The sequence below is a fragment of the Candida tropicalis genome, assembly GCF_000006335.3.
Source record: "Candida tropicalis MYA-3404 genomic scaffold supercont3.1, whole genome shotgun sequence".
Taxonomy (NCBI): Eukaryota; Fungi; Ascomycota; class Pichiomycetes; order Serinales; family Debaryomycetaceae; genus Candida; species Candida tropicalis.
Window position 1 is genome coordinate 1,017,161 of NW_003020038.1, and position 24,834 is coordinate 1,041,994.

Here is a 24,834-nt window from a genome sequence, read left to right on the forward strand (position 1 = left end):
GGAGAGGGAATGACAAACATGCCTGAGTATTCTCGAGATAGCGAGCAGAGAAGGGGAGGAGTTGAAGGAGGTTGTCTACAAGAGTCTATTATATACGGGGAGTGGCTGAAGTACACATAGTTAAATTGGGGTGTGGGCGCGAGCCGAGAATTAGCGAAGTGTTCGTAGTGCCTCTTCGTCTTTCTCATCCGCAATCATCGTTCTACATCCTAGTCATTTTGGTAATCCGTGGGAATTAATCAATTGATCGACCTTCAAATCATGCTTTAATTTTTCCAAATCATCATCAACATCATCCGCTTCGGTGTTTACTTCTGCAGATTCTTCTTCTTCATCTTCTTCTTCGTCATCGCTTTCATCACTAGATTCAGATTGTCCAGTAAAATCCTCATCGTCATCTTCCTCTTCAGCATCTTCACTTTTTTCAGGTTCACTAAATCCAGTGAATGGTGAAGTTTCTGCAAATACTTCACCAGGAGAACTTTCATCTTCATCTTGAGAAGATCCTTCTTCCTTTTCTTCAGGAGAATCAGTTTCTTTCTCAATTTCAATTTCTTCTCCAATTTCTTCACCTAGATCTTCATCTGCAGAACCAGTAGGTGTTGGAGTTCCTGACCAGAATGATTTAATAGCACCCCACATGCCTCTACTTTTCTTAGTGACTGGTTCTTGAACTTCCTCCTCTTCTCCTTCTTCTCCTTCCTCTTCTTCTTGATCTTCTGCTTCATCATCCAAGTCTTGGTCATCTTGAACTTCTCCTTTGTCTTCACCTTCTTCATCTTTAATAGATACATTATCAACCTCTTCTAATTTTCTCTTCCTTTTTCTTTCTTTATGAGTTAAATATCTATTACCTGTGTATTTTGCAATTGCTTCATTTAATGATTTTGGTCTATTAGTCGCATTTCGAGATTTATTATTCAAACCAGATGTTCTACTACTTGAAGATGGTGAATTACGATTGGTATTTTTAGACTTTTTCATATTTGATAGTATTATATAATTTGAAGGAATATGATTCTCGGTAGTCTGATCTTTGTTTGATGATGATGATGAGGAGGAGGGTTTAAAAACTAATGGATTCGCAAGAAGAATCGGATTTAATGCTGGTGTGGTCTTGTTAAATGCAGTTGCTGTTGTCGTTGATGATGATGATCGCTTGTTGTTATTGCTATGATACATCCTTAGTAATCTCTTCTATAATATGTATATATATATATATATCCAACTTCTAATGAATTAGAACAATATATACACTTTCAATAAAAAAGCAAAAGAAGATAATGCTATTTTGACAGACAACCTGGAAAAAAAAAAGTAAGAGAAAATGAGATTTCAATTTTATTCTTTAGAAAAAAAAAGAAAGAAAAAAAAAAGAAAAATGGCAACCATCAGAAGAATTATGTAAAAAAAATTACAAAAAAAAAAGGAAGGATTTTTTTTTTTTGAGCCCATCGCATACACAAAGACACGTCTATATTCTACACGTGATACACATCACATGTCAATACACGTCCTATGTAAATAATTTCTCTTGAGCATCTATAATAATTAAATCATTTACTTCTTTTAATCCAATTGATTTAGCTAATTTGACCAAATTTTGATTCTTCTTCTTAGTATCTTTCATCATGCCAGTGGCACCAACTAATCGTTCATCAAATGATGACGGATCACCAATATCTCTACGGGATCGAGATTTTATTCTACGTCCACCATCATATGAAGATACATTAAGGGAACCATGGATAGCATGCCTTCCTTTTCTTGTATGCCCAAAATCATGAGACCCGTATCTTTGGTATTGATTGTGATTTTTCGAAAGATATTCCATTCTTTTTCTAATATCATAACTATCATCAAGTGGTACAGAATCCGTATCATACGACTCTCTCAAATTATACCTTGCCAAATCATCAACCTCTCTTAACAATCGGTCATCGTCGCGTCCCATATCTTCATCCAGATCTCCATCCTCAACTTCTTCCTCTACATCATCAACATCTTCTTCTTCTTCCTCCTCCTCCTCCTCCTCCTGCTCTTCATCTTCATCATCATCATCCCCGTATTTGGATATAACATCATCAGCATCAGAAGCAGTGCCTGCACCTCCTGATTTCAAATCAGTATTCCTTTCCAAGTCACTTTCATCAATTATTTCATCATCTGGAATCTCAACTTCACTCTTGTTCTTCTTGGACTTTTTTGATCTCTTCAACAATTTTTTATACAATACGCTCTCAAAATTAGATGCTAACTTACGAGTATTCAATCTATTGGTAGACATTTTAGTACCATTTAATTTCTTCAATTGATCAATTAATGTAAATATATTATCATCGTCTGCATTATCTTGACTCAATTCGTAATTCTTGGTTAATTCAATTGATTTAATATCTTTTTCTTTAATACCCATTACTTCATTCCCATTGGTCAATAAATTTTTTATCCAACTTAATGAATCTTCATCTTTCAATAAATTCAAAACTTTATCATCCAAAGCACTAGTGAAAATTTCAATATCCAAACTATAATATTTATCTGAATAACTACCAAAATCTTTTCTTTTAGATTTTGGTAAATTCCCAACTTTTTTAGATCCATTATTCCCTTCTTTAGTTGGTTTATAATTATCAGGATATGTTCTGAATGCACCAATATCAACTTTACCAGATTTTAAAGTTCTAACAGGATCAACAACAATAGCTAAATAAGGATCTTGAAATCCTTGATTTAAACTTTGTGTACTAACATCAATCCCACTTAACCAACATCCGTATCCTGGATGTGAATGATACCATCCAACAATATTTTCATCTCTATTACCTAAATTTTGATTATTTTGTAAATATCTAACCATATATTCATATGCTTCATTCTGTGCATTAACTCTAGTTTCCGTTCCTTCAACTGGTAATCGATAAACATCCATTACAATAATATTAGTATTAACAATTTTCCCAATCAACATCCCCATAACTTCAATTGAACCTCCTAATTGTGCATGAATACACATCTTCATCAATGCTAATGATGAAATATATGTTTTCTTAAAATAATTCACATCTTGTTTCCATGGTTTCTTTTCTTGTAAAATAGGATCAATTGGAGGCAAATTATAAAATTTATCATAAAGTTGAAAATCATCCAGTTCGGTATTTGAACGACATAAACTAACAGTTTTTCCACTTGTTTTCTCCGGTTTTTGTTCTAACAATTTTGCTAATTCATGTACACAAGACATCGTAATGAAGTTGATATTCAATAAGAACAGAAAAGTAGGTGTTGATAGTGATTTTTTTCTTGGTGGGATTTTTTTTTCTCACCTTATTTGCTGTTAATGATTCTTTATGGTGGAACAAAATATGTATACATTAATTAAAGAGATATAAACATTTACTCACTCATATATAAAGTTAAACACATAATATTACTATAATTATTACAACATTAAAGAAACATGACTAGCAAAGCACTACCTTTTTTTTCTTTTTTTTGGTTATTCAATCTAAGTTTTCTTTTCGTGAGAAGCAATTTCTGCCTCAGTTGGATAATATACATAATTAGCCATTCCATATGCTGGATGTGAATAATCAACTGCACCTCCACCCATAACATTAGTAACACCAGAAGGAGGACGACCGCCATTAGAAATATCCCCAAATTGACAACCAGAGGTACCAGGCATAACAGTTCCCGGAGGAGCGGGAGCCGGGGCAGGAGGAGGAAGTGGCGGTCCACCACCAGGATGAGGATGTGTATGAGCATGGGTAGGATGTGGGTAATATTGAGGGTAAAGATTATAGAACAGAGCATTATTACTTGAATTTGTAGTAGCAAAACCAACATTTTCTGCAGGAACATAGTAGAACAAAGGGAAACCAGGTGAAGTTTGTGGTGGAGGATATCCATTAGTTGTAGAATTTATTGCTTTACTTCTATTTGCTTCACCAGGACCGCTACCACCACGGGAACCTTCTTTAGTACCACCATTACCCCCACTTCTCTTATTGGAAGCGTCAGATACTTCACTCTTGAGATTCAATTGCAGGGCTTGCCATGTAACATCATTGACGTTTTTATCAAGCATTCTATCTGAGTTGGCTGAACGAAAATTCTTGTACGATTTGAACTTGTTGTAACCTTTGTTATAGCTATTAGATGGATACCCATTAAATTTTGGCTTACTGTTGAACTCTTTAGTGTGAAATTTACTAAACTCGTTCTTTGTGAATGATCGCTTGTTCAAGTTGATTGGAGGAGGAGCCAAGGCAATTCCAATGTTAGTCAGATTTCCGCCGCCACCACTACCACTACTACCCGTGCTAGTGGAATTTCCATGTCCAAATCCACCCCCAGAACCTCGATAACGCATTGGTGTTGACGATGGGTGTATTTCACGGTACTGAACATGCATTGTTTTACCACAAAACATAGAATGATTTTCTCTTTCAACAGCACTAGCAGCACTCGACTCATCTTTATACTTGATAAACGCAAAAGTATTGTTGGCTTTTTTAACCAAATTCAAATCAATAATTTCACCATGTCGTTGAAATCTTTCACCGAGACTTTCATCAGTAACAGTAGGGTTTAATTGACCCACAAAAATGGAAAACTTATCAAATTTTACCCTGGTATCAAATTCAGAGTCTTCACCATCGCTTTTGCGGGCACAAGATTTGTCGATGTTTTGTGTCCACTCGATTTTATAAATTCCTTCTTCAGTCAAATTTGCATAAGCTCTGATAGCATCATCACGGTAAACAAACTTACAAAACCAATTCTTGTACCCTTTTTCCGAGTTGGCATTATTGTAGAGTTCACCCTTGGCTGTACTAGGAACCAAATCTTCAAGTTCACCAAAAGCTGACAATCTATCTTCAACAACCTCATAATTAAGTAAAGATTTGGACGACAAAAAGAGAGTTCTATTGACCTTGGCTGCTTCACATCTAATATTTCTACCATCCAAAACCGAGTTATGACCCTTTTCAATTGCAAGCTTTGATTGTTCGTCGGTCGTGTACTGTACAAAGGCATACGGACGATTACAAGTATCTCTCAAAACTTTGACAGTAGCTAAAGATCCCCATTGTTGAAAATGGTTGGTGACCGAGATACTTAATTCATCATCGGATAACGTGGAACATAAACTAGCAACAAAAACACAGGCAGATGGTCGTCCTCTAACCAAGGTATTATTTGACTTAATATCCCTGGTTGCTGTTGTGGCCATGATGTTTGGATTTTCAGCAGCAGCATGCACACCAGTATTATTGGTCGAAGAGGCGGAAACAGCAGATGTAGTACTGGTAATGGTTGTAGTATTAATAGTGGTGGTGGTATTAGCAGCAGCAGCAGCAGCACCAGTAGTGGTGGTAGTAGTCATATTATCAGCACCCGAAGTAACAACACAACCACCGGAGTTGACCTTTCCTCTCAGTCTACCACTTGTATCTGATATAGATGAAGTTGTGGAATCAGCTGTTTCAAGCCAGAATCTATTTGAATTTAAAGACAATGTGTTAGTGTTTTCTTTAGCGGTTGTAACTGGAGTTTCTATATGATGCAATGAAGAATCACTTGGAGTTGAACAATTTGGAGAATATTCTAAGTTCATTTAATTAATCAGAATAATGCTACGGAAACAGATAAGACTATCGATTGATTGATTCGTTAATATCACCACCATGAATTGAACAATGATGTAAAAGAATAATAATAAATAAATAAATAAAAGACAAAAATTAGAAAGGAAAATGACACATTTTGGTTGTCAAAAAAATTTTTTTTCTTTCTCTTCTTCCTTGTCCCTCCAGTCATACATTTCGCCTCTCTGTCTCTCTCTCTCTATTGTTGGTTGCAAACTTTTGCAAAGTGATTTTCTGTGCATATAGCACATTTTTTTTTGTGTGTGCAGATCACGCGACAACAAATTTAACACAAACAGAGATTGTATAATAAATCAAAACTAAACATTCTAAAAATGGCATAGTAAGACTATAACGAAAAAGTAAAATAGTAAAATAGAAAGAAAGAAAAAAACGAATGATTCAAATATTCAGCAGATACAAGACTTGAATAAGCTTGATATAGTCACATAAATTTGGAATAATCATTTAAGCTTTGGATAAAACTTTAGACAAAAAAGAACTGACTTGTCTTTTGGAAACAACGCTAGCTACAGTAGCAGCGCCAAAAGTATCAATTGCAGTTGACAAACCCTTTTTAACCAAGTTATCAACTAAAGAAGCAGCAACATCGGCGTCTCTCTTCATTTTTTCGGCGTTGGTGACAAATGGAGTGGAAGCTTCAACAATCAAATCTGGAATTTGTCTGACAACCATTGAAACAATATCTTCCACACCATCTCTCTTACCATTTTGAACAACACTCAGGAGGGAACTAGCAAACGACGAAGCAATAGAAGTAAAATTAGAAAGAATTGAAAGACCAGTGCTGAAGGTATCAGAATTGGCAAAATCGAGAACTTTTGAAAAACCATTAACGACTTGGGTGAGAATAGATGGGAATGAGCCAAGAATTTGAGTGCCAACACTGGCTGCTTCATCTCTCTTTGCTTCAGTAAAATCACCAAAGGCATCTTCAAAGACGGAAACAATATGTGGGTATTCAGCAAGGACAAGGGCGAAAGCATCATCAATATCATCTCTCTTAACAAGGCCAGCTTTGATAATATTACCAATGATTTGGATAATACTTGGTAATTGATTGATGATACTACTGACAATACCAGCAAAACTGATTCTCTTTTCCAATTGAACATCTTCAGAAGAATCAACTTCGGATTCTCTTTTGGTGAAAGCTGAAGAAGCAATATTGTTTTCGGCAGAACCAGCTAAGACAGCATCTCTTTTGATATTTTCAATGATAACATCATGTTGAATAAGAGCTGCTTGGGAAGACAAAGCAAGGAAAGCAAATGAAGCGACTTTTGAGAATTTCATTGTTAATGATACTTAGTTAGCGATTGTTGTTGTATTGGTGAGGTAGTTTTGAGTGATTGAAGAATGGATTGGAAAAGGATCCTGAACTCATATTTGGAAGGAATATTCTGGATTATTTATACCTAGATTTTTTTATATTTTTTTTTGGGATAATAGAACCAACAGGAACAACCATCATCACATTTATTTGTTGTGGTTGTAATCGTCATAATTGACCAGGTATGAGGTAACACTATTTGTTTAACCTACTAAGAATTATTTTAACCTTCGTTCCTTTTTTTTTTTGTTTATTTTCAATTGTCCTTCTTATTGTTAATATTATTTTTCTCTATTTTAGTTCATACTTGTTGATTGGTTATAGTCTACAATGAAATGTTAATGACAAAAGCAAAATAAAAGGTAAAAAAAAAGTGGTGCAAATTTTGTACAAATTGGGAGATTGCAGAATTTTACATGTACCTTTCGGATTTTATCTATTGTTCCACTATTGTCTAAATTGGAGAGTGCATGTGCCTGAACAGGTGCGACACGGTAAATGCACATTTTCGGAATAAATATCTAAAATTTTCGTGTTTCTTCGAGTGGCTCAAGAATGATTCAATTCGTTTGACTGGAATTTATCCAGAATATGCATATATACATTTCGTACCTCGATGATCAGTGTGCTTGTTTAAATGTGTGCTCTACATTTTCTTGACAGTTAATACTAGTGGGATCTCCTGTAATTACAAATACAAATATAGAAAATACACAACGTAAGACACAAATTGTATTTACTAATAGACGAATAATCATATGGAAAACAAAAAAAAGTGAAAAACGTTTGATTGGAAGTTTCATAGAGCCGTTTCGTCTCTCCTACCCACCCCCTTGATGGAATTATTCTCTTATACTTTGCTTCATCGACTTGACTTCCTGACCATTATGTGTTCAGGGGGAGAATGGACAGAAAAGCTAAAGCCAATTTTATCTTTTGAAAACCAACACACTTAATACTCCATACTGAACACTGCCGAGTAATAATTCACAACTTCAAACAAATTGGAAAGCATATTTAATACCACTCCGCGGATATCAGTTATTATTATTATTACTATTATTATTAGTCATTTTGATAGACTCCCGGAGAATTTGAAATTATTCTTTGCTGATCACAGTATTTTTTTTTCTTTTCTTTTTTTACAAGAATTCCTTTAACTTTGCATTTTCCAGAGACAAATCTGTCATTCCGACTTGATACCCATCAATGATCCTAAATTCAATTAAAAATAAACTTGCAGTAAGGAGGTTCACAAGGGTGGGTCGCTTATTTTTTATTCTCCTTTTTTTTTTTACTTTGGTGATTGTTTCTTTTTGATGAATATGTTAACTCGTTTTTCTCATAGAAGAAACGTGTAGAATGAATAACTTACTAAACAGTTTATTAACCCATTGTCCACGGGAAGGGGGGCTGAATTTAAAAGGGACTTTACAAACCGCTCTTTATCTGTTGCAAAAGATACTCACAGTTCGGAAAGAGAAACAAGGTTTAAAATACTATGGTATTCTATGATTGACCTGTCTCTTTTGCACAGTTCTTACTGTACATATAGTTATCTAACTTCTTGCAAGTTGTTCCGTTTATTTAAACGTAATAAAAATAAAGCTAAAAGTTAAAGTTGATGAAATACCATGAACATCTATTGTTCCAAATCAAGCAGATGGTGCTGTGTTTTGCGTTTTTAGTTTATTTGTCAGGCAGCCAGCTTTTTCGTCACTAACCGACAACAGTTATAAAACTTTGCACTTGCAACAATAGTAATGCTTGAGCTATTTTCACTGTAGTTACAAATTACCTTTATTTTTGCTATAGTGTATACAACTGTATTCCTCTTCTTCTCCGTGTGTGATCACACTAATTTACAGTAGTGATTCGTTTGATGTTAACTCTATTTCTCTTCTCTTGTTTAAGCCTATAGAAGTAAGTAGAAAACTATATAATTTATCTTCCATTTCTATTGAATATTACCTAGCAACCATGAAACTAACAGAATGTTGTCTTGCAGTTCGTCCTTACACTTGTACTTTATTATTATTTCGGTAGTGCTGCAGTGATTGTTTATCTACCGCAATCACGTGATTAGAGACGACCTTTGTCGGTGTCGTACTGATGGGTTTTAGGAGTCATTTAGTACTTACTTAAAGACATGTGCGACATTTTCGGTTCTGTGTATAACCGGACGCAATTATCGCCTTTTTTTTTGCCAACTTTAAAATTTTGGCTTTTTTTTTTTTTAATTCAACTTCGTAGTATGCGCAACTCTACTGATTATTAAATAGTTGATGTTTTTCATTTTATTCGATGACGTAATGTTTTGTATAAAGACCGTGTTTCAATAGGCGATAGGTATCTGTGTTGCTATTGAAGTGGTCTTTCGAAGTTCTACCTGTTATTCTGTAGGCTTTACAATAATTTAATGAAGAAATCATGTAGATTTTACACTAAAATGATCTAATCACACAACAATCTACTTATACAGTTATACCCCTATATGAATACAATAGAGCATAGCCGTTTGAATCATGATTATATGAATAATCCAGTAAACAAAAACATCAACATCCAAAAGAATGGGACATTGATTGAGTATTTCAAAAATTACCATTGTAGAAAGCTCGTGAGAGTCGAGAAAAATATCTCACTATAAAAAATATTCAGTAGCTTAAACAGACAGTTGTAAATAGCTCAATGTAAAGTCTTATGTAGCAATACACCGCCGTCTTATTAAGAAGCTGATTGACAATATTGGAGGAAGTTTTTTTTTATCATGTGCAAGTGAATTTCATCCGTGCAGTATCAAACTATATGTCACGTGTTAGGACTAATACCACCAAAAACGCGTAATATTATTCCAGTATTTGGACCGTAGATAATGACTACATAATAAGTATAAAATCGACACTGTCTTTATTTCTTAAACATATATATATATATCAAACAGTACTAGAAAGTACATCCTAAATAGTTATAAACAAATTTATAGCATTAATCAATTAACAGAAAAGCAAAAGCAAAATATAAAAACCATAGTAGAAAGTTAACTAAATGTCAAAAAGCTTGCCATTGCTTAGTGAAAGCAAAACCGAAAATAAGAAAACTAAAATTCAAAATAAATAAATTAACAATTCATTATGAAAACCGAAATGTAAATATCATGCAAATAAGCAAGGAACAGAAAAAGAAAATATAATTTTAGAAATGGTATTTTGTTAATAAATGGAAATAAATTTGTTTTTGGATAATCAAGTGAAACAAATGAAATTAAATCAAGAAAGCTGCAAGACCAACAATAGCAGCACCAAATGATAATCTCATATTGTTACCAGCACCTTCAAAATTAGTGATTAAATCAATGGATGAAGGTTCCGCTGGGCTTGCAACAGGAGTAACAGAGACTGATTCAACTGTAGTTGGAATGTGCCCTTCAGTCACTGGGACGACGGTACTAGTACCAATAGTGGTAGATGTAGAAATAACAAATACTTCACAACCTTCACCTTCACAAGTAGTGGCTGGTGTGGTTTCTTCTGGGGCTGGAGCAGCTGGTGTGGTTTCTTCTGGGGCTGGAGCAGCTGGTGTGGTTTCTTCTGGAGCTGGAGCAGCTGGTGTGGTTTCTTCAGGGGCTGGAGCAGTGGTTGAAGCAATTGAAGAAGATTCTTTTGATGTAGTAGTTTCTTCTGGAGCTGGAGCAGCTGGAGTAGTTTCTTCTTCGCCTTGAGCGGATGATGTGGTTTCTTCTTCACTTGGAGCTGGAGCAGTAGTTGATGCAACAGAAGATGATTTAGCTGAGGTAGTTTCTTCAGAAGTTTCTTCAACAGAAGTAGTAGATTCTTCAGTCAATGGACAGTAGGTAGTGTAAATAGTTTCAGCAGAAGTAACAACAGTGACACCAGTTGTAATTGAAGTTTCAGTACAAACATCATTGGAGCAAGAAGTAACAGTAAGGATAGTAGTTGAGTGTTCAGTTTGAGTTGATAATGGAACAGTGGTTTCTTCAGCTGGACTGGATTCTTCTGGAGATTCTTCAGCTGGACTGGATTCTTCTGGAGTTTCTTCAGCTGGACTGGATTCTTCTGGAGCTGGAGCAGTAGTAGATGCAATTGAGGAAGATTGTTCAGTTTCTTCAGTAGTAGCTGGAGTAGTTTCTTCAGGAGATTTGTCAGTAGAAGAAGTAGATTCTTCAGTCAATGGACAGTAGGTAGTGTAAATAGTTTCAGCAGAAGTAACAACAGTGACACCAGTTGTAATTGAAGTTTCAGTACAAACATCACTGGAGCAAGAAGTAACAGTAAGGATAGTAGTTGAGTGTTCAGTTTGAGTTGATAATGGAACAGTGGTTTCTTCAGATTGAGAGGATTCTTCTGGAGTTTCTTCAGCTGGACTGGATTCTTCTGGAGATTCTTCAGCTGGACTGGATTCTTCTGGAGATTCTTCAGCTGGACTGGATTCTTCTGGAGATTCTTCAGCTGGACTGGATTCTTCTGGAGTTTCTTCAGCTGGACTAGATTCTTCTGGTGCTGGAGCAGTAGTAGAAGCAATTGAAGAAGATTGCTCAGTTTCTTCAGTAGTGGCTGGAGTAGTTTCTTCAGTTTCTTCAGTGGTTTCCTTGGTAGTTTCCTTGGTAGTTTCCTTGGTAGTTTCCTTGGTAGTTTCTTCAGTAGTAGCTGGAGTGGTTTCTTCAGTTTCCTCAGTGGTAGCTGGAGTAGTTTCCTTGGTAGTTTCTTCAGTTTCTTCAGTAGTGGCTGGAGTGATTTCTTCAGTTTCCTCAGTGGTAGCTGGAGTAGTTTCTTTGGTAGTTTCCTTGGTAGTCTCTTCAGTGGTGGCTGGAGTAGTTTCTTCAGTAGTAGCTGGAGTGGTTTCTTCAGTTTCTTCGGTAGTAGCTGGAGTGGTTTCCTTGGTAGTAACAGGTGTAGTTTCCTCGGTAGTAACAGGAGTGGTTTCCTTGGTAGTGGCAGGAGTAGTTTCTTCAGTAGTGGCAGGAGTAGTTTCTTCAGTAGTGGCAGAAGTGGTTTCTTCATATATAACAGGAGTGGTTTCTTCAGTAGTAACAGGAGTGGTTTCTTCAGTAGTAACAGGAGTGGTTTTCTTGGTAGTGCATGTAGTTGATTGACCAGTACTGGATGATGAAAGAATCGAGGAAGTGCCAGTAGAGGTAGTACCTTCACATTCAGTACAAACAGCAGTGGATGAAGTAGTTGGAGTAGTAGTATCACAGTCACAATCCCAACAGAATTGGTTAATGGTATTACAACCACCACCACCTGAGACAGATTTCAACAAATCCAAGAAAACACCCAAAGTTCTCTTACTGTGAGTAATACCGACATTGTCATATTGTTCAATATTTTCCAAGTCTCTCTTGATACCAAAAAAGTCACATTGTGATTTGAACAAAAGGTTTGAATCAAAAGTTTCCATGGCACTGCCGATAGTGTTAAGTTTGTAAATTAATTTATCACCACCAAAGATTTGCTTAATGGCATCTAATTGAAGACAATTGCTCTTAAAGTCAGTGACAATTTGGAAATCAGCTGGAAGACAACATTTTCCATTAATGACTTGTGGTTTTACTTTGAAGGAAGCAGACCAGTCAAATGGGTTGGCAACATATTTGGTGCAACCTTTACCATATAATGGAACATCACCACAACCAGTACCAACAATTTTCAAATTTTGAATTTTTGATGCAAAAGACAGCTTCAAGTTTTTGGCAGAGTGAGACTTGAAGTTACAAGTGATACCATAGTTACCATCAGGTAATTTCTTAGCACCGGTAACGACAAAGGCTGCGTTGATACCAGCACTAGAACCAACACTGGCACCAAGGTTGAGACCAGCATTTAAAAAGGTTCTCTTCTCCAAATCATCTTCAAATTGGTCTTCTCTCTTGGAGCCAACACTAACAGATGTGTCAGTATAGAGATCCAAGGTTGGACAAACGGGAACTTCGGTTTTTGGAATACAGTCAAAAAGGCCACTAATGGCGTAAGTAGCTTCGATCGAAACTAGGTAGAAAGCGAGTGAAACAAGTTGGGTAGTGGCAAATCTCATTCTTCAGTTAATCAAATAAAAGCGAGTGTAAGTTGTTAGATAACAAGACAGATTTGGCCCTTGATAATATTGAAAGTTACTCAAGATTCTTTGATTTGAAAAAAGTAATAATCTTTCTTTAGGAAAATTAGAAAAAGTTTCAGCTTGTTTCTTTGTCCAGATATTTATAGAATTCCAAACGAACTCTAATATTCATTGGTAAGGTTATGTCTTCATGGTATAACGATTGTGCAGAATTAGGGAAATCAAATACAAACTGCAAAAACAACAATAAAACGAAAAAAATAAATCAAGAAAAAGGCAAAAGAAGAATAAGCACGATCAGAAATAGGTAATTTGTGTATGGTGTGAGAATGTATAAAGAACCAAATGTTTTAAATCGGTATGTTAAGCCAAGCGTCTAAATGAATGAGGTGTAAACGCATGCTTAAAAATGGATGCATATTAACAATTTAAAAACTTCCTGATTTTGATAGTGGGAAACGAAATCCACTCAGTAGTGAATTATAATACAAGGATAGTGAAAAAAAAATACATAATATAGCTGAAGTTTTTAAGGTTTATAATGGAAATTGTCAGGTAGGGTCTCTAACAATCGAAAGTGAGACATGAAGAGCTTAATTTGGAACTGCTCGAAGGCATCACCATGAGGTGCATTTTTTTCCCTCTTCTTCTTCTTCTTTCAGTCAGGTCGTGCACTTCTCAAATTAGAGGAAGGGTTCTGTTTGGCGGCGCTTGACCAAAAAATAAAGGAGGCACTTTAAGGCGAAAGGGTGCCAAAACTAAAAATAGAGCCCGCGCGGGGGAGGGGCTATCGCGTTACGAAGATGCACCCACACTTATAAATCGAAAATTTAACCTTTCATAGCATATCTTTATTTCTACAATCATGGACCACTGAATAAACTCAAATCCAAAATTCAGGTGTAAAACATTGACTATCCGGTTGTAGATGTCTTTGTTCGAATATCTACAAATTGCGCAAACGTTCCCGTTGTATAATTTTATGAGGATTGAGATGAACAGTGTTGGATCATGGAATTTCGGAAAATTTTGAAGATCAATGCAGTGCCCAACAACATTTTGGTTCCCACTAATTCTTGAACTTTAATTTCAAAACAAATATGTGACATTTATCAAAAATGATTTGCATTGCAAAACTTGACCACATAATCAATGTAAAAGAAAAAAGAAACACAATAGAAGATACAGAAGTAAAAATATCCATGAGGAGAAAAACATTGAAAAAATAAACAAATAAATAAACGATAAACAATCACCAAGAAATAAGCTCATTATAGTAACTATTGCTAATAATTAGTATTACCGGTTCTAGTAAGATTATAGTTATTTCACTACGGAACAACCAATAATATGAAACCAGTGTGTATGTATGGGATTATGTCTAATTTGGAGTTAACGTGTATGTTGGGGTGGATTTTTGTAAATCTGACATATATTTAAGTACATCAATTGTGAATATAGGGTACCCACATGACAAACGTATTTTTATTTTTGTGATTGGCGTATGATTAAAGCCTTTTTCGTATTATGTGGGTTTTCTTTATAATTTCTTTTTTTTTTTCACTAGTGTTAAATAGAAAATCAACTTATCATTACAATAAACTCTAGTGGTTGAAATTGAAATGTGTTTTTTGAATTATTTTTAATATGTATCAACATGAAATGTCCCAGTCGCAACAAAATATGGATAACATTTTGTGGTTGATCTATATTATATATGTCAATTATCGATCTCCGGTATTATCTAATACTGAATATTAGGAACGGTATTATAGATTCTTTTATTTTCACTTTGACTCACTTTAAATTCACCTATTCAGTTTAGTTGTAGAGTATCATTTCTTTTCCAAATATTTTTTGTTGTTGTTGTTGTTGTTCCAATACCATTGTTAACATGCGGGTTTACTCATTTATGGGCTCATTAACTCATGCCATTGTTACTTATAATATCACAGGGGGTCCTCGTGTATTCTACTGGCTTTTTACCGAACTAAAAATATATTGTTCGACTTAAACTTTCGTGTACCCGGGCCAACTTTTTCATTTCTCTCATGATAGTTAACTCTACTGACGGTGTTGACGATGTGTGTTTGATTTTAAATAATACTTGTTAAGAACTCACCTGACAATTTGGGTTAAAGAATTAAGAAGAGCTTCTCTTATTGGATGACTAAAAATAGAATCACACTTTAAGGTATCGATACAACTGTCCTGATTTCTGTTCTTTATGCTTCCAAAGGAATGGAAAAAGCGAATAAGGTTCATTTTGTTTAACTCTAACATTCCCCCTATTTCCTTCTTCTTCCATTAGCTCAAACGCCCCCGATACAGTGTTTGATAATAATACAGGCTTCTCGAGTATACCAATGATTTAAACCGCGTCATTGCTTTACCTCAATTACGAGTAGTCTTGGTTATTGGCGGGCATTGCCTCGCGTAGTAAACTCACCAGCGTGATTTTAATCTATTGAGCAAAAAAAAAAAATTGCAAATCATCAGGGTCAATGCTCCTGACCATATACACAAAACACGACAATAAGGATTATTTTATTTTTGTTCCAATCAGGTAAAAAAAGGGGACCATTGTTAATCAAGGCTAATACTAAGAATAAAAATAATTGGAACCAAAGAATAAACCCGTTTTAAGAGCAATGATGGACGAAGTGGGGGTCCTTTTTCATCCTGGCTCAAGACTTTACCAAGAAAAATATCACCACAATCTTTAATCATCACATAGCATTAGAAACAACCAATTAGGCAACCCAATTACTATAAACAAAACATTTAAAGTATTTGTACTTACACGAAAGCGGTCCTTGAAAATATTTCTGATACCGTTTCTAATTATCATTTGTAATCATAACCATCATCTTTAAGACCACACAATACTTACATTACTTGGCACCATAGCCACGATGTAGAAACATTTCTCTTTCTCCTCATTGACTGCTGATTTCTATGAGGGAAACCCTACTATCAACCTAAATGGGGGAGTATATGTTTTTTTTGCTTGATTTCTATTAAAAGCTAAATATTTTGAAAACTTTTGAATCAGATTGATATAATTTCTATTTTGTCGTTTGGAAAAACACTCCTTTGTTCTTTGCTATTGGTCATTGCCAAATGTAGTGTGCGATAACTTATTCTTGATTCATTTATATGTGAATTTGGCATCCAAAGGTTCTATATCCATATCAAACATATCTAATTTCAAAAGTCTAATATTTGATCCATTTCTCTGTGACCCCTTCGATATATTGATTTGACCAATATTAAATCACATGGGCGGGTTTACTTTCTTAGTAGTGCTTAAGAGGTGATACACATCAAAGGGATATATTCTTTTTACACACCACCCCCCATGATAATTACAAGCCGTCATGACTTGTTCTACAAACATTTTTTAATATCTAGAGTAATAATAATGAAAGTTGATTGTAAAGCAAAAAAAATTGTACATTTATCATAATATTTAATATCAGATAAAAACCGAAAAAATAAGGTATCCAAAGAAGAAAGTCAAAATCAATAAAAAAAACAGAACAAAGGGGTATTCTATATATATATCGATGGGAGCATCGAAACCGAACAAAATTGTTAGAAAGAAAAAGAATAAGCAAGATAAGAAAGAATCAGACTTGTAGAAATAGTAGAAGAAGTGATAATTCAAACAATATTAATATCATACTGTAATTTAAACCATCATAGCAACAAGACCAAGAATGGCGGCACCAACTGGTAATCTCATATTATTAGCAGCACCTTCAAAAGTAGTAATTGCAACAACTGTAGAAGGTTCAGCAAGACTTGAGACAGGAATAAGAGAGACAAACTCTACTGTAGTTGGAACAGTACCTTCAGTATCAATGACGATGGTTTTGAAATCGGTAACAGTAGATGTGGTGTCGCACTCAGCACCTTCAAAATAAGCAGCAGGAGTTTCAATCAAAGTGGAAACTGATGAAACATTTTCTTCAACAGATGCTATATCACTATAGGATGATAATGGACAATAAGTGGTATAAGTAGTTTCATCTGAAGTGACTACTCTAACACCAGTAGTGATAGGAGTTTCTGAGCAAGCATCATTAGAACAAGAAGTAACTGTAATAACAGTAGTTAATTTTTCAGTTTCAGTAGACAAAGCATTACCATTGGAGACTAAAGAAGATTTATCATGTTGGTGAATGAATTCTTTATCAGTAGTTGAAGCAAGTAAAGATGATGTATTGGCAGAAGTAGACTCTTCAACTGGGGTAGACTCATCAGTTAATGGACAATAAGTGGTGTAGATAGTTTCATCTTCGGTAACAACGGTAACACCAGTAGTAATAGCAGTTTCAGTACAGACATCATTGGAGCAAGAAGTAACAGTAAGAATAGTAGTTGAGTGTTCAGTTTGAGTTGATAAGAATTGTGAGTTATCAGTTGTAGACATGTGTTTAATGGAAGATTCAGAACTTTCAGAAGAAATGACAGAATATTGGACGAATGATTCTGGATCAGAAGTGCTGGCAAAGTCGGTTGATGATTCAGACGACTCAACTGAAGATTGGATTGATGATTCAGTAGATGATTCAGTAGATGATTCAGTAGATGATTCAGTAGATGATTCAGTAGATGATTCAGTAGATGATTCAGTAGATGATTCAGTAGATGATTCAGTAGATGATTCAGTAGATGATTCAGTAGATAATTCCGTAGATGATTCAGTAGATGATTCAGTAGATAATTCAACGGAGGTAGAAGATTGAACAGAAGATTCAAACTTGGAAGATATATTTTCTTCGGAATTGGAGGCGGCGTGTTCAGTACTAGATTCAGCAGAAGACTTCGAAGATAATTGAACACTGGATTTGGTGAAAGTAGTAGAATCAGTGGAAGCAGTGGAAGTAGAGGTAGTCAAAGTAGTGGAGGTTGAAGTAGTGGAGGTTGGAGTAGTGGAGGTTGAGGTAGTGGAGGTTGAGGTAGTGGAATCAGTAGAAGTTATGGATGTAGTGGATGGGGTACAGGATGAAGCTGAAGTAGAAGAAGTACCTTGAGATTCAGTACATTCTTCAGTGGATGTAGTAGAAGTAGTAGTTTCACAATCACAGTCCCAACAGAATTGAGGCAAGCTATCACAACCACCTCCAACAGATACCTTCTTCAACAAACTCAAAAGCAAACTCAAGGATCTCTTGTCGTGGATAATAGTATTGTTGGTATATGGTCTAGTTTCTTGAATACTTCTTTTTTCAACAAAAGCAGAAGCTTGGGCATTGAATAAAACAGAGGCATCAAATGTTTTAGCAGCACTAATAACAGAATTAAGTTTGTAAATGAACTTCTCTTTGCCAAAAATTTCCTTGAAAGCATCTAATTCATCACAGTTTTCTTCAAAATCTGCAACAATTTGGAATCCAGATGGGAGACAACATTTTCCATTAATGATTTCTGGCTTAACTTTGATAGAAGTTGACCATTCAAATGGATTAGAAACTTTTTCAATAGCACCTTCACCATAAATTGAAACATCACCACAGCCAGTACCAACAATTGACAAGTTTTTAATTTTTTTAGCAAAAGCCAGATTTAATTTAGCAGATGAATCACATTTGAAGTTACAAGTGACACCATAGTTACCGTCAGATAATTTTGATACAGATGAAACAACAAAGGCAGCATTGACACCAACGCTGGAACTTGCACCTGCACTAGCACCTGCACCAATACTGACACCAAGATTCTTTTCAGCACTTACACCAGCACCAACACTGGCACCAACAGCAGCACCAAGATTGACTCCAAGGTTAATATTTCTCTTGCCAACACTAACACTTTTATCAGCACTGATATCAACACCAATATTCTTTGAAATTCCTAATCCAACATTTTTTTCGGCAGAAACACCAACACCTGCTGAAGCATCAATTCCCTTTGAAATTCCAACACCAAGGTTCTTGCCAATACTAACACCAGCACCAATATTCTTGGAAACTTCTACATCAGCACCTTTTGAGATTGAAAGACCGGCAGCAACACCGGCTTGGATGTTTTTGGAAATATCAGCACCAATTGTCTTTCCAATACTAATTCCAGCACCGATATGTTTTGAAATGTCAACTCCAGCAGTCTTTTCAGCACTAACACCAACGCTGATTGTCTTAGAGAATCCAGCATCAATAGTTTTGTCAACATTAATACCAGCACCGATGCTCTTAGAAACTTCAGCTCCAATAGTTACTCCTGCTCCAACACTTTTGGAAACTTCGGCAACATCAGTGGCACCAGCACCGACGCCAACACTTTTGGAAACTTCGGCGCCAATAGCAGCACCCACACCAACAGCAGCACCAACGCCGAAGCCGACGCCAACACCGATATTCTTTGAAACATCAACGGCAACATTCTTGCCAGCACTTACACCGGCTCCAATGTTCTTTGAAATACCGGCATCAACTGAAGCACCTTTTGAAATACCTAATCCGATATTCTTCTCAGCACTAACATCAGCGCCAATACTAATACCCTTTGAAAAGTATCTTTTCTCAAGATCATCATCATTTTGGATATCATCTCTTTTATGGCCACTGTTGGTTGATTCATCAGTATAGATTCTTAACTGTTTACAAACAGGAGCATCATCTTTTGGAACGTAATCAAAAATGGTGCCCAAGGAAAAAGTAGCTTCGATGGATGCAAGGTAAAAAGCGATTGCAACAAGTTGGGTAGTAGTAAATCTCATCTTTTGATATTTTCGATATTAGCAAGCGATGAATAAGATTTGTTGTTTGATAATGAGAATGAATTTACAAATTTAATCAAGTTATTTGGTTCTCTATTTATACTATTCTGAAGTGATAATAATACTCATTGAATAGCTTTCCTTCTGGATGAGTTTAAACACATCCTAAGTAGGAAAAATCCATAGTATATCCTAAGAAAATTGTTGTTTGTGTTGCAAAGTTTTGATATCAAAGTTGTAAATCATTATGGATCAGCTTTTGTTTTTGCATATTTGACTAATGTGGAGCTAAATTGATGCAAAAAAAAAAAGAACTAAAACAAGCATTGGGCCAGAACAAAAATTGTGCCATCTGCAGTCGACCAACAAAATTACATGAGAATATATGCAAGTTAAATATCAGGTGGTTTAATCCAAAAGAAAAGTAACATTTGGAATTAAGGATATTTTGATAGATGACGAAAATAGAGTAAGGTATTTTTCTGTTTTCCGATGTGTCTAAAATTTTTCGGATTTATTGTGCGTCATCGCCGTGCAGGGACCCGCCCTATCGTCAATGGAACAATTGGTGAATTAAATATACAAATTCTTCCATTCTATATAATTAAAAACCGGAAGAATGATGAAAAAGATATATACATACACATAGATGTTTATAAATCTATTTAGATTTAGAAATGTATACTTTAAAAATATTGGTAAGTATTTATCATATTATTCATACAAAGAAATAACGAAAGAATCAAGGTCTAATTGAGAAGCAGATACTGAAGGAGTTTAAGAGCAAACCAAACGCGTTTTATGCCCTTTCATGTTCCTTAAAAGGCAAAATAATAAAAATAATAATCAACAGGATGTATAGAGGATCAAATTTGATTTACAATATACCCAGAAATAAAACCACTACCTAATAACATCATAATTCAAATAGTTGTATCTGATCAAAAGAAAATGAGTTAATAGTTATGATATACCGCTTCCGTGTTTGTGTGTGAGTGTGTGTGTGTGTTCATGTCTGGTTTGGAGTTTAGATGCATGTCTCTGACCTAAGAATACGTGGTTTCCAATAATGTCGCAATACACATATGAAAGTTTGAACCAATGATGAAGCATGCTCACATATTACGTCTGGATAGTAGTAATTCGTGATATTATATTCATGAAATGGAGGGTGAATTAGGACAAACCATTCACGATACTATAAAGTGTTTAATAGATTTTGAAGTTAACTAACAACAACAATCACATAGAATCTTTTAAAAACTACCAACTTGATTTTTTGTATAAACTTTGTCAAAAAAATTAAGCAAAATTATTATCTTTTGTTGATATTCGGAAAACAACGTCTACTTCTAAGAATTTAAATAATTATTGATATTAAACAAGTGGAAATTAGGTGTATTATTATCATTCAAAGTTTTTACTTTCATTAACAATAGAAATCTCTTCCACCAGTTAGTAATAATTCCCATTCATGGTTAACTATATCATCAACATCAATTTAGAAGACTCCAACCGAAGAATGTGCAATCTGTTCAAATAGTTATAATGTCGCAACATTTACAGGTTGTACACGACTGTTTATTCTAATAGGTTGCAAGTTTTCGCGACGTACATCATGTATGAGGAAGAAGAGAAATATCAATTGCAAGAAATATATATATTTAAAAGTAAGGTCTAAATGAATTTATTAATTTTTCTTCTTCACTATGATCGGCGTATTAATAAAAGCAAAAAACTCTTCATCAATATTCCATCAATAGAAACAATTAGTATTGAATAATCACAAAATTCAATATTTTAAAAAGAAAATCCAGGAGTAAATTTTATTTCTCTCCGCCCCTTATTCGCCCCCCTAGAATGTCAAAACTAGATGTAAATCATCTGATTTCAAGTACCTGACAGGATATCGATGTCGATGCTGTTATTAGTGGAAAAAAAAATATTAACGCTGGTAGTTTCTGATCTATTCCAATAACTTTACTTAAATGACCAAACTCATTGATACCTTATGGTTGATGTTGTTGACTTCTTGTTTGCATATGGTTTGTAGAATCCATCACATTGAATTGATCAACATGATTTTTTAGTATTATGGTCATTTTGTGTAATTTTTTGTTTATATTGCTGCAGAAATATTGACCCATCATCCTGTGGTGGACACGTTTTGTATACTTGAGTTCCATCTTTCTGAATCAGGAACAGACGAATTGTATTTTTCAGCATGATAATATTAATTGTGTCGTCATATAGTTACAAGTATAACAGATGACTGTTATTTGAGTTTACAAATAATAATCTTAGGAAAGTTAGTCTTATCTTGAACGAGAGTAGATAAATAATGACAATTGCTACAGCAAAATCACATATCAAAGAAAGTTCGTGTATTAAGGGAAAGGGGGAGGGGGCTAATAGATCACCATTGCATTTTATTGGTATAGTAATAATTATCATGAAATTACAGCACAAACACTAGAAACAGATCACCAACTTGTCATACGCGAATCCATTTACTTAATTAGTGACCTAGAACTACTTGCATCGGAACTAGTTCCGTCATACCCGTCATCATCATCATCAGCATTATCTTCTTCACCATGCTTTGTATTGTGACTCAGCTGTGCAACCGCGTCTACATCCAGTTCATCCTCTTCACTTTCTTCTTCATCATTCTCTTCCTCTGAAGAACTTTCTTCTTCTTCTTCTTCCGAGGAGCTTTCCTCACTTCCAAAAAATTCATCCAAACTTTGTAATCTATAAGGCTCCAGTGGTTTTTTGGCCGGTACTCTACTAGTCATCTGCTGTGATGATGAAAATGCATGGTCGGATATTGGACTTGGTGATTTGGCTCTATCAATAGATGACGAAGATGCAAACGCACTGGCGCCCAATTTATTCACCTCTATCGGAGTTTCCTTTCTAATGGACTTTGGTGGGAGTTTACCTGGATCTGCCCAATCAACAACTTTAAAATATTCTATGATTGTTTTCATTCTTTCATTATCACTTATACGAGAACTAACAAATGGAACTGGTTTAGGCACTTGCAAAAACAAAGACGCCAATTGTGCTCTATCAATGCCTGACAAAAGTACACTTAACATACGTGCACGGTCTCTTGTATCATATGAAGAATCATATTTGGCTAGATGCAATACATGTTGAAACATTTTATACTCAATGCTATTGCCTAATTGCTCTTCAACATATGCTTGAAATTGATCTCCACCAGAATCTTTAAGTTTCATCATTTCATAAACAAGAATCTTTGCTGATAATATTAATATTTGATACCTAACAATGTCTTCTTCTTCAGAAAATGATTTAAGCAAACTTTTCAAAACATCAGGAGCTAATGCATTTTCCGCAAGTGCTGTGTATTCTCCAATGATCCAAATAATACTTGCTCTTGCTTCAGTTTCCAACTCAACCAGGTTGTCTTCCAAGATAGCCGCCAATCTGTAGGTTGTCTTTAAGACTTCTTGCTTATCTAAACTATCTTTGGAATCACTTTTCTGTTGAATCAAATAACGAATCACGGTCAAAAGTTCGTTTAATGTTTCTCCCTGGGTATGTTTTATCTTAGCTAAACACCAGTTCAAAATCCTTTGGCTCCATTCTAAGGACAATCGAGAACACCTACCCATTGACTTTATTGCTTCTTTGGATACTACCGAGTCCTCCAGTGAATGAATAGCATAGTATTTAAGTTCTTCAAAAATATACTTGAAGTTGTCTGGAGTAGCCAACGAAGATAAAATTTGTAGTTTGCTGATTGAGACATCCATCAGATCTGTTGGTACTAAATAGAAACCTTTATAATATGGTTCAAAGATCAGTGGATGGGTGTTACTAATAAAAGCAATTACTTCTAATGCAAACAATGCAACTTCCAGCTGTGCACTATACATAGTTGCGATTCTTGTCAATATGACATCAAGTTGAAAATCCTGGAACGTAGATACTGGACCAATAAGATACACAGATCTAGAAATACTTAAAATAACTGACTCAGAAGTAGATTGAACCAACGGTTTCATTGCTTCTAAAAACAACTCAAGATCAGTGTCCAAAATCCCACCTGAAGCATCATATGAAGGTAAAAAGTTTCTGGTATATTCAGTGAGCAAATCAATCACAAAACATTGTGTCCATTCATCAAATTGAGGAAGTAAATCACAAAGTCTTCTGAAATTCCCATGAATTGGATTCCATCTTTTCTCTTCATTAATGATATCCAATCTAATTTTGCAATATGATTTGATTGCTGCATTTACAACCATTACTTCACTATCAGCAATCAATTTTGTTAAATATTCAATCATTTGTTTTCTGGATCTTCCAGAAAATTGATAAACTTTACCAATAGAAATCGCCGTGGCAGCTCTTACCAATGCTGATGGATCAGTAGACGTTCTCTTCATACTTAAAACCAAAATAGGAACAATCGAAGGAATTCTTATTCCTGCTAACGATCTGATTGCATTTGCTCTAAATACGGGATTCTTATCATTTAATGATTTTTGAATAGAATTAATTGAAAGCAATGCTGTGTCGGGTTCAACATCAGCATATTTTATCAAATAAATAATTACCAATTGTTTAATTTTAGGATTAGTATTAGTGATATTTTTGACAACATCTGCAAAATAAGGTAATCCATCTTCACCTCGAGATATTAATGATATAACACATTTCATCCCATTCAATATCTCTCGATCAGTTCTTGAGTTTAATAACTTGGAAATTTCCTGTGGTCGTGAGGCACTGGGGGTATCGGTTAATCTAGCCGACGCAGAAACAGCAGCTTCAATTGTAAGTTCCTTCGCTGATTCTATCATTGATGATATCTTTGATAGCGAATCTGTCATGGTCGTATCAATTTGGGTTGTCTTATTGTATTGGGGGAGATTGTAACACTGTTTCCTGGTTTGATTTAAGATTGATTTTTTTTTCTTTTTCTTTTTTCTTTCATTCTGTTTTGGCTGCTCGTTCGTTGTAAATTACAATGTCGTGCACCA

General features: G+C 35.0%; 7 protein-coding genes across 7 annotated transcripts; all 7 read right to left on the bottom strand. All coding sequences in view use genetic code 12, as the record gives it.

The window, feature by feature from the left end:
* Positions 1-213: 213 nt before the first annotated feature.
* On the bottom strand, positions 214-1,182 carry CTRG_00473 (uncharacterized protein; the record flags this gene model as incomplete). The annotated part of the gene is made up of 1 exon (XM_002545646.1): positions 214-1,182. One exon carries the CDS (start codon positions 1,180-1,182, stop codon positions 214-216), a length of 969 nt encoding a protein of 322 aa, XP_002545692.1.
* A 334-nt stretch (positions 1,183-1,516) lies between these two features.
* JAB1 (COP9 signalosome catalytic subunit) lies at positions 1,517-3,244 on the bottom strand (the record flags this gene model as incomplete). Its single annotated transcript, XM_002545647.1, has 1 exon — positions 1,517-3,244. One exon carries the CDS (start codon positions 3,242-3,244, stop codon positions 1,517-1,519), a length of 1,728 nt encoding a protein of 575 aa, XP_002545693.1.
* Positions 3,245-3,508: 264 nt separating this feature from the next.
* CTRG_00475 (uncharacterized protein) lies at positions 3,509-5,623 on the bottom strand (the record flags this gene model as incomplete). Its single annotated transcript, XM_002545648.1, has 1 exon — positions 3,509-5,623. The coding sequence occupies one exon, from the start codon at positions 5,621-5,623 to the stop codon at positions 3,509-3,511; it is 2,115 nt and encodes a 704-aa protein (XP_002545694.1).
* Positions 5,624-6,122: 499 nt separating this feature from the next.
* Positions 6,123-6,971, bottom strand: ECE1 (candidalysin; the record flags this gene model as incomplete). The annotated part of the gene is made up of 1 exon (XM_002545649.1): positions 6,123-6,971. One exon carries the CDS (start codon positions 6,969-6,971, stop codon positions 6,123-6,125), a length of 849 nt encoding a protein of 282 aa, XP_002545695.1.
* A 3,301-nt stretch (positions 6,972-10,272) lies between these two features.
* Positions 10,273-13,062, bottom strand: CTRG_00477 (uncharacterized protein; the record flags this gene model as incomplete). Its single annotated transcript, XM_002545650.1, has 1 exon — positions 10,273-13,062. One exon carries the CDS (start codon positions 13,060-13,062, stop codon positions 10,273-10,275), a length of 2,790 nt encoding a protein of 929 aa, XP_002545696.1.
* Positions 13,063-16,780: 3,718 nt separating this feature from the next.
* Positions 16,781-19,813, bottom strand: CTRG_00478 (uncharacterized protein; the record flags this gene model as incomplete). The annotated part of the gene is made up of 1 exon (XM_002545651.1): positions 16,781-19,813. One exon carries the CDS (start codon positions 19,811-19,813, stop codon positions 16,781-16,783), a length of 3,033 nt encoding a protein of 1,010 aa, XP_002545697.1.
* Positions 19,814-22,323: 2,510 nt separating this feature from the next.
* CTRG_00479 (uncharacterized protein) lies at positions 22,324-24,684 on the bottom strand (the record flags this gene model as incomplete). The annotated part of the gene is made up of 1 exon (XM_002545652.1): positions 22,324-24,684. The coding sequence occupies one exon, from the start codon at positions 24,682-24,684 to the stop codon at positions 22,324-22,326; it is 2,361 nt and encodes a 786-aa protein (XP_002545698.1).
* Positions 24,685-24,834: the final 150 nt, after the last annotated feature.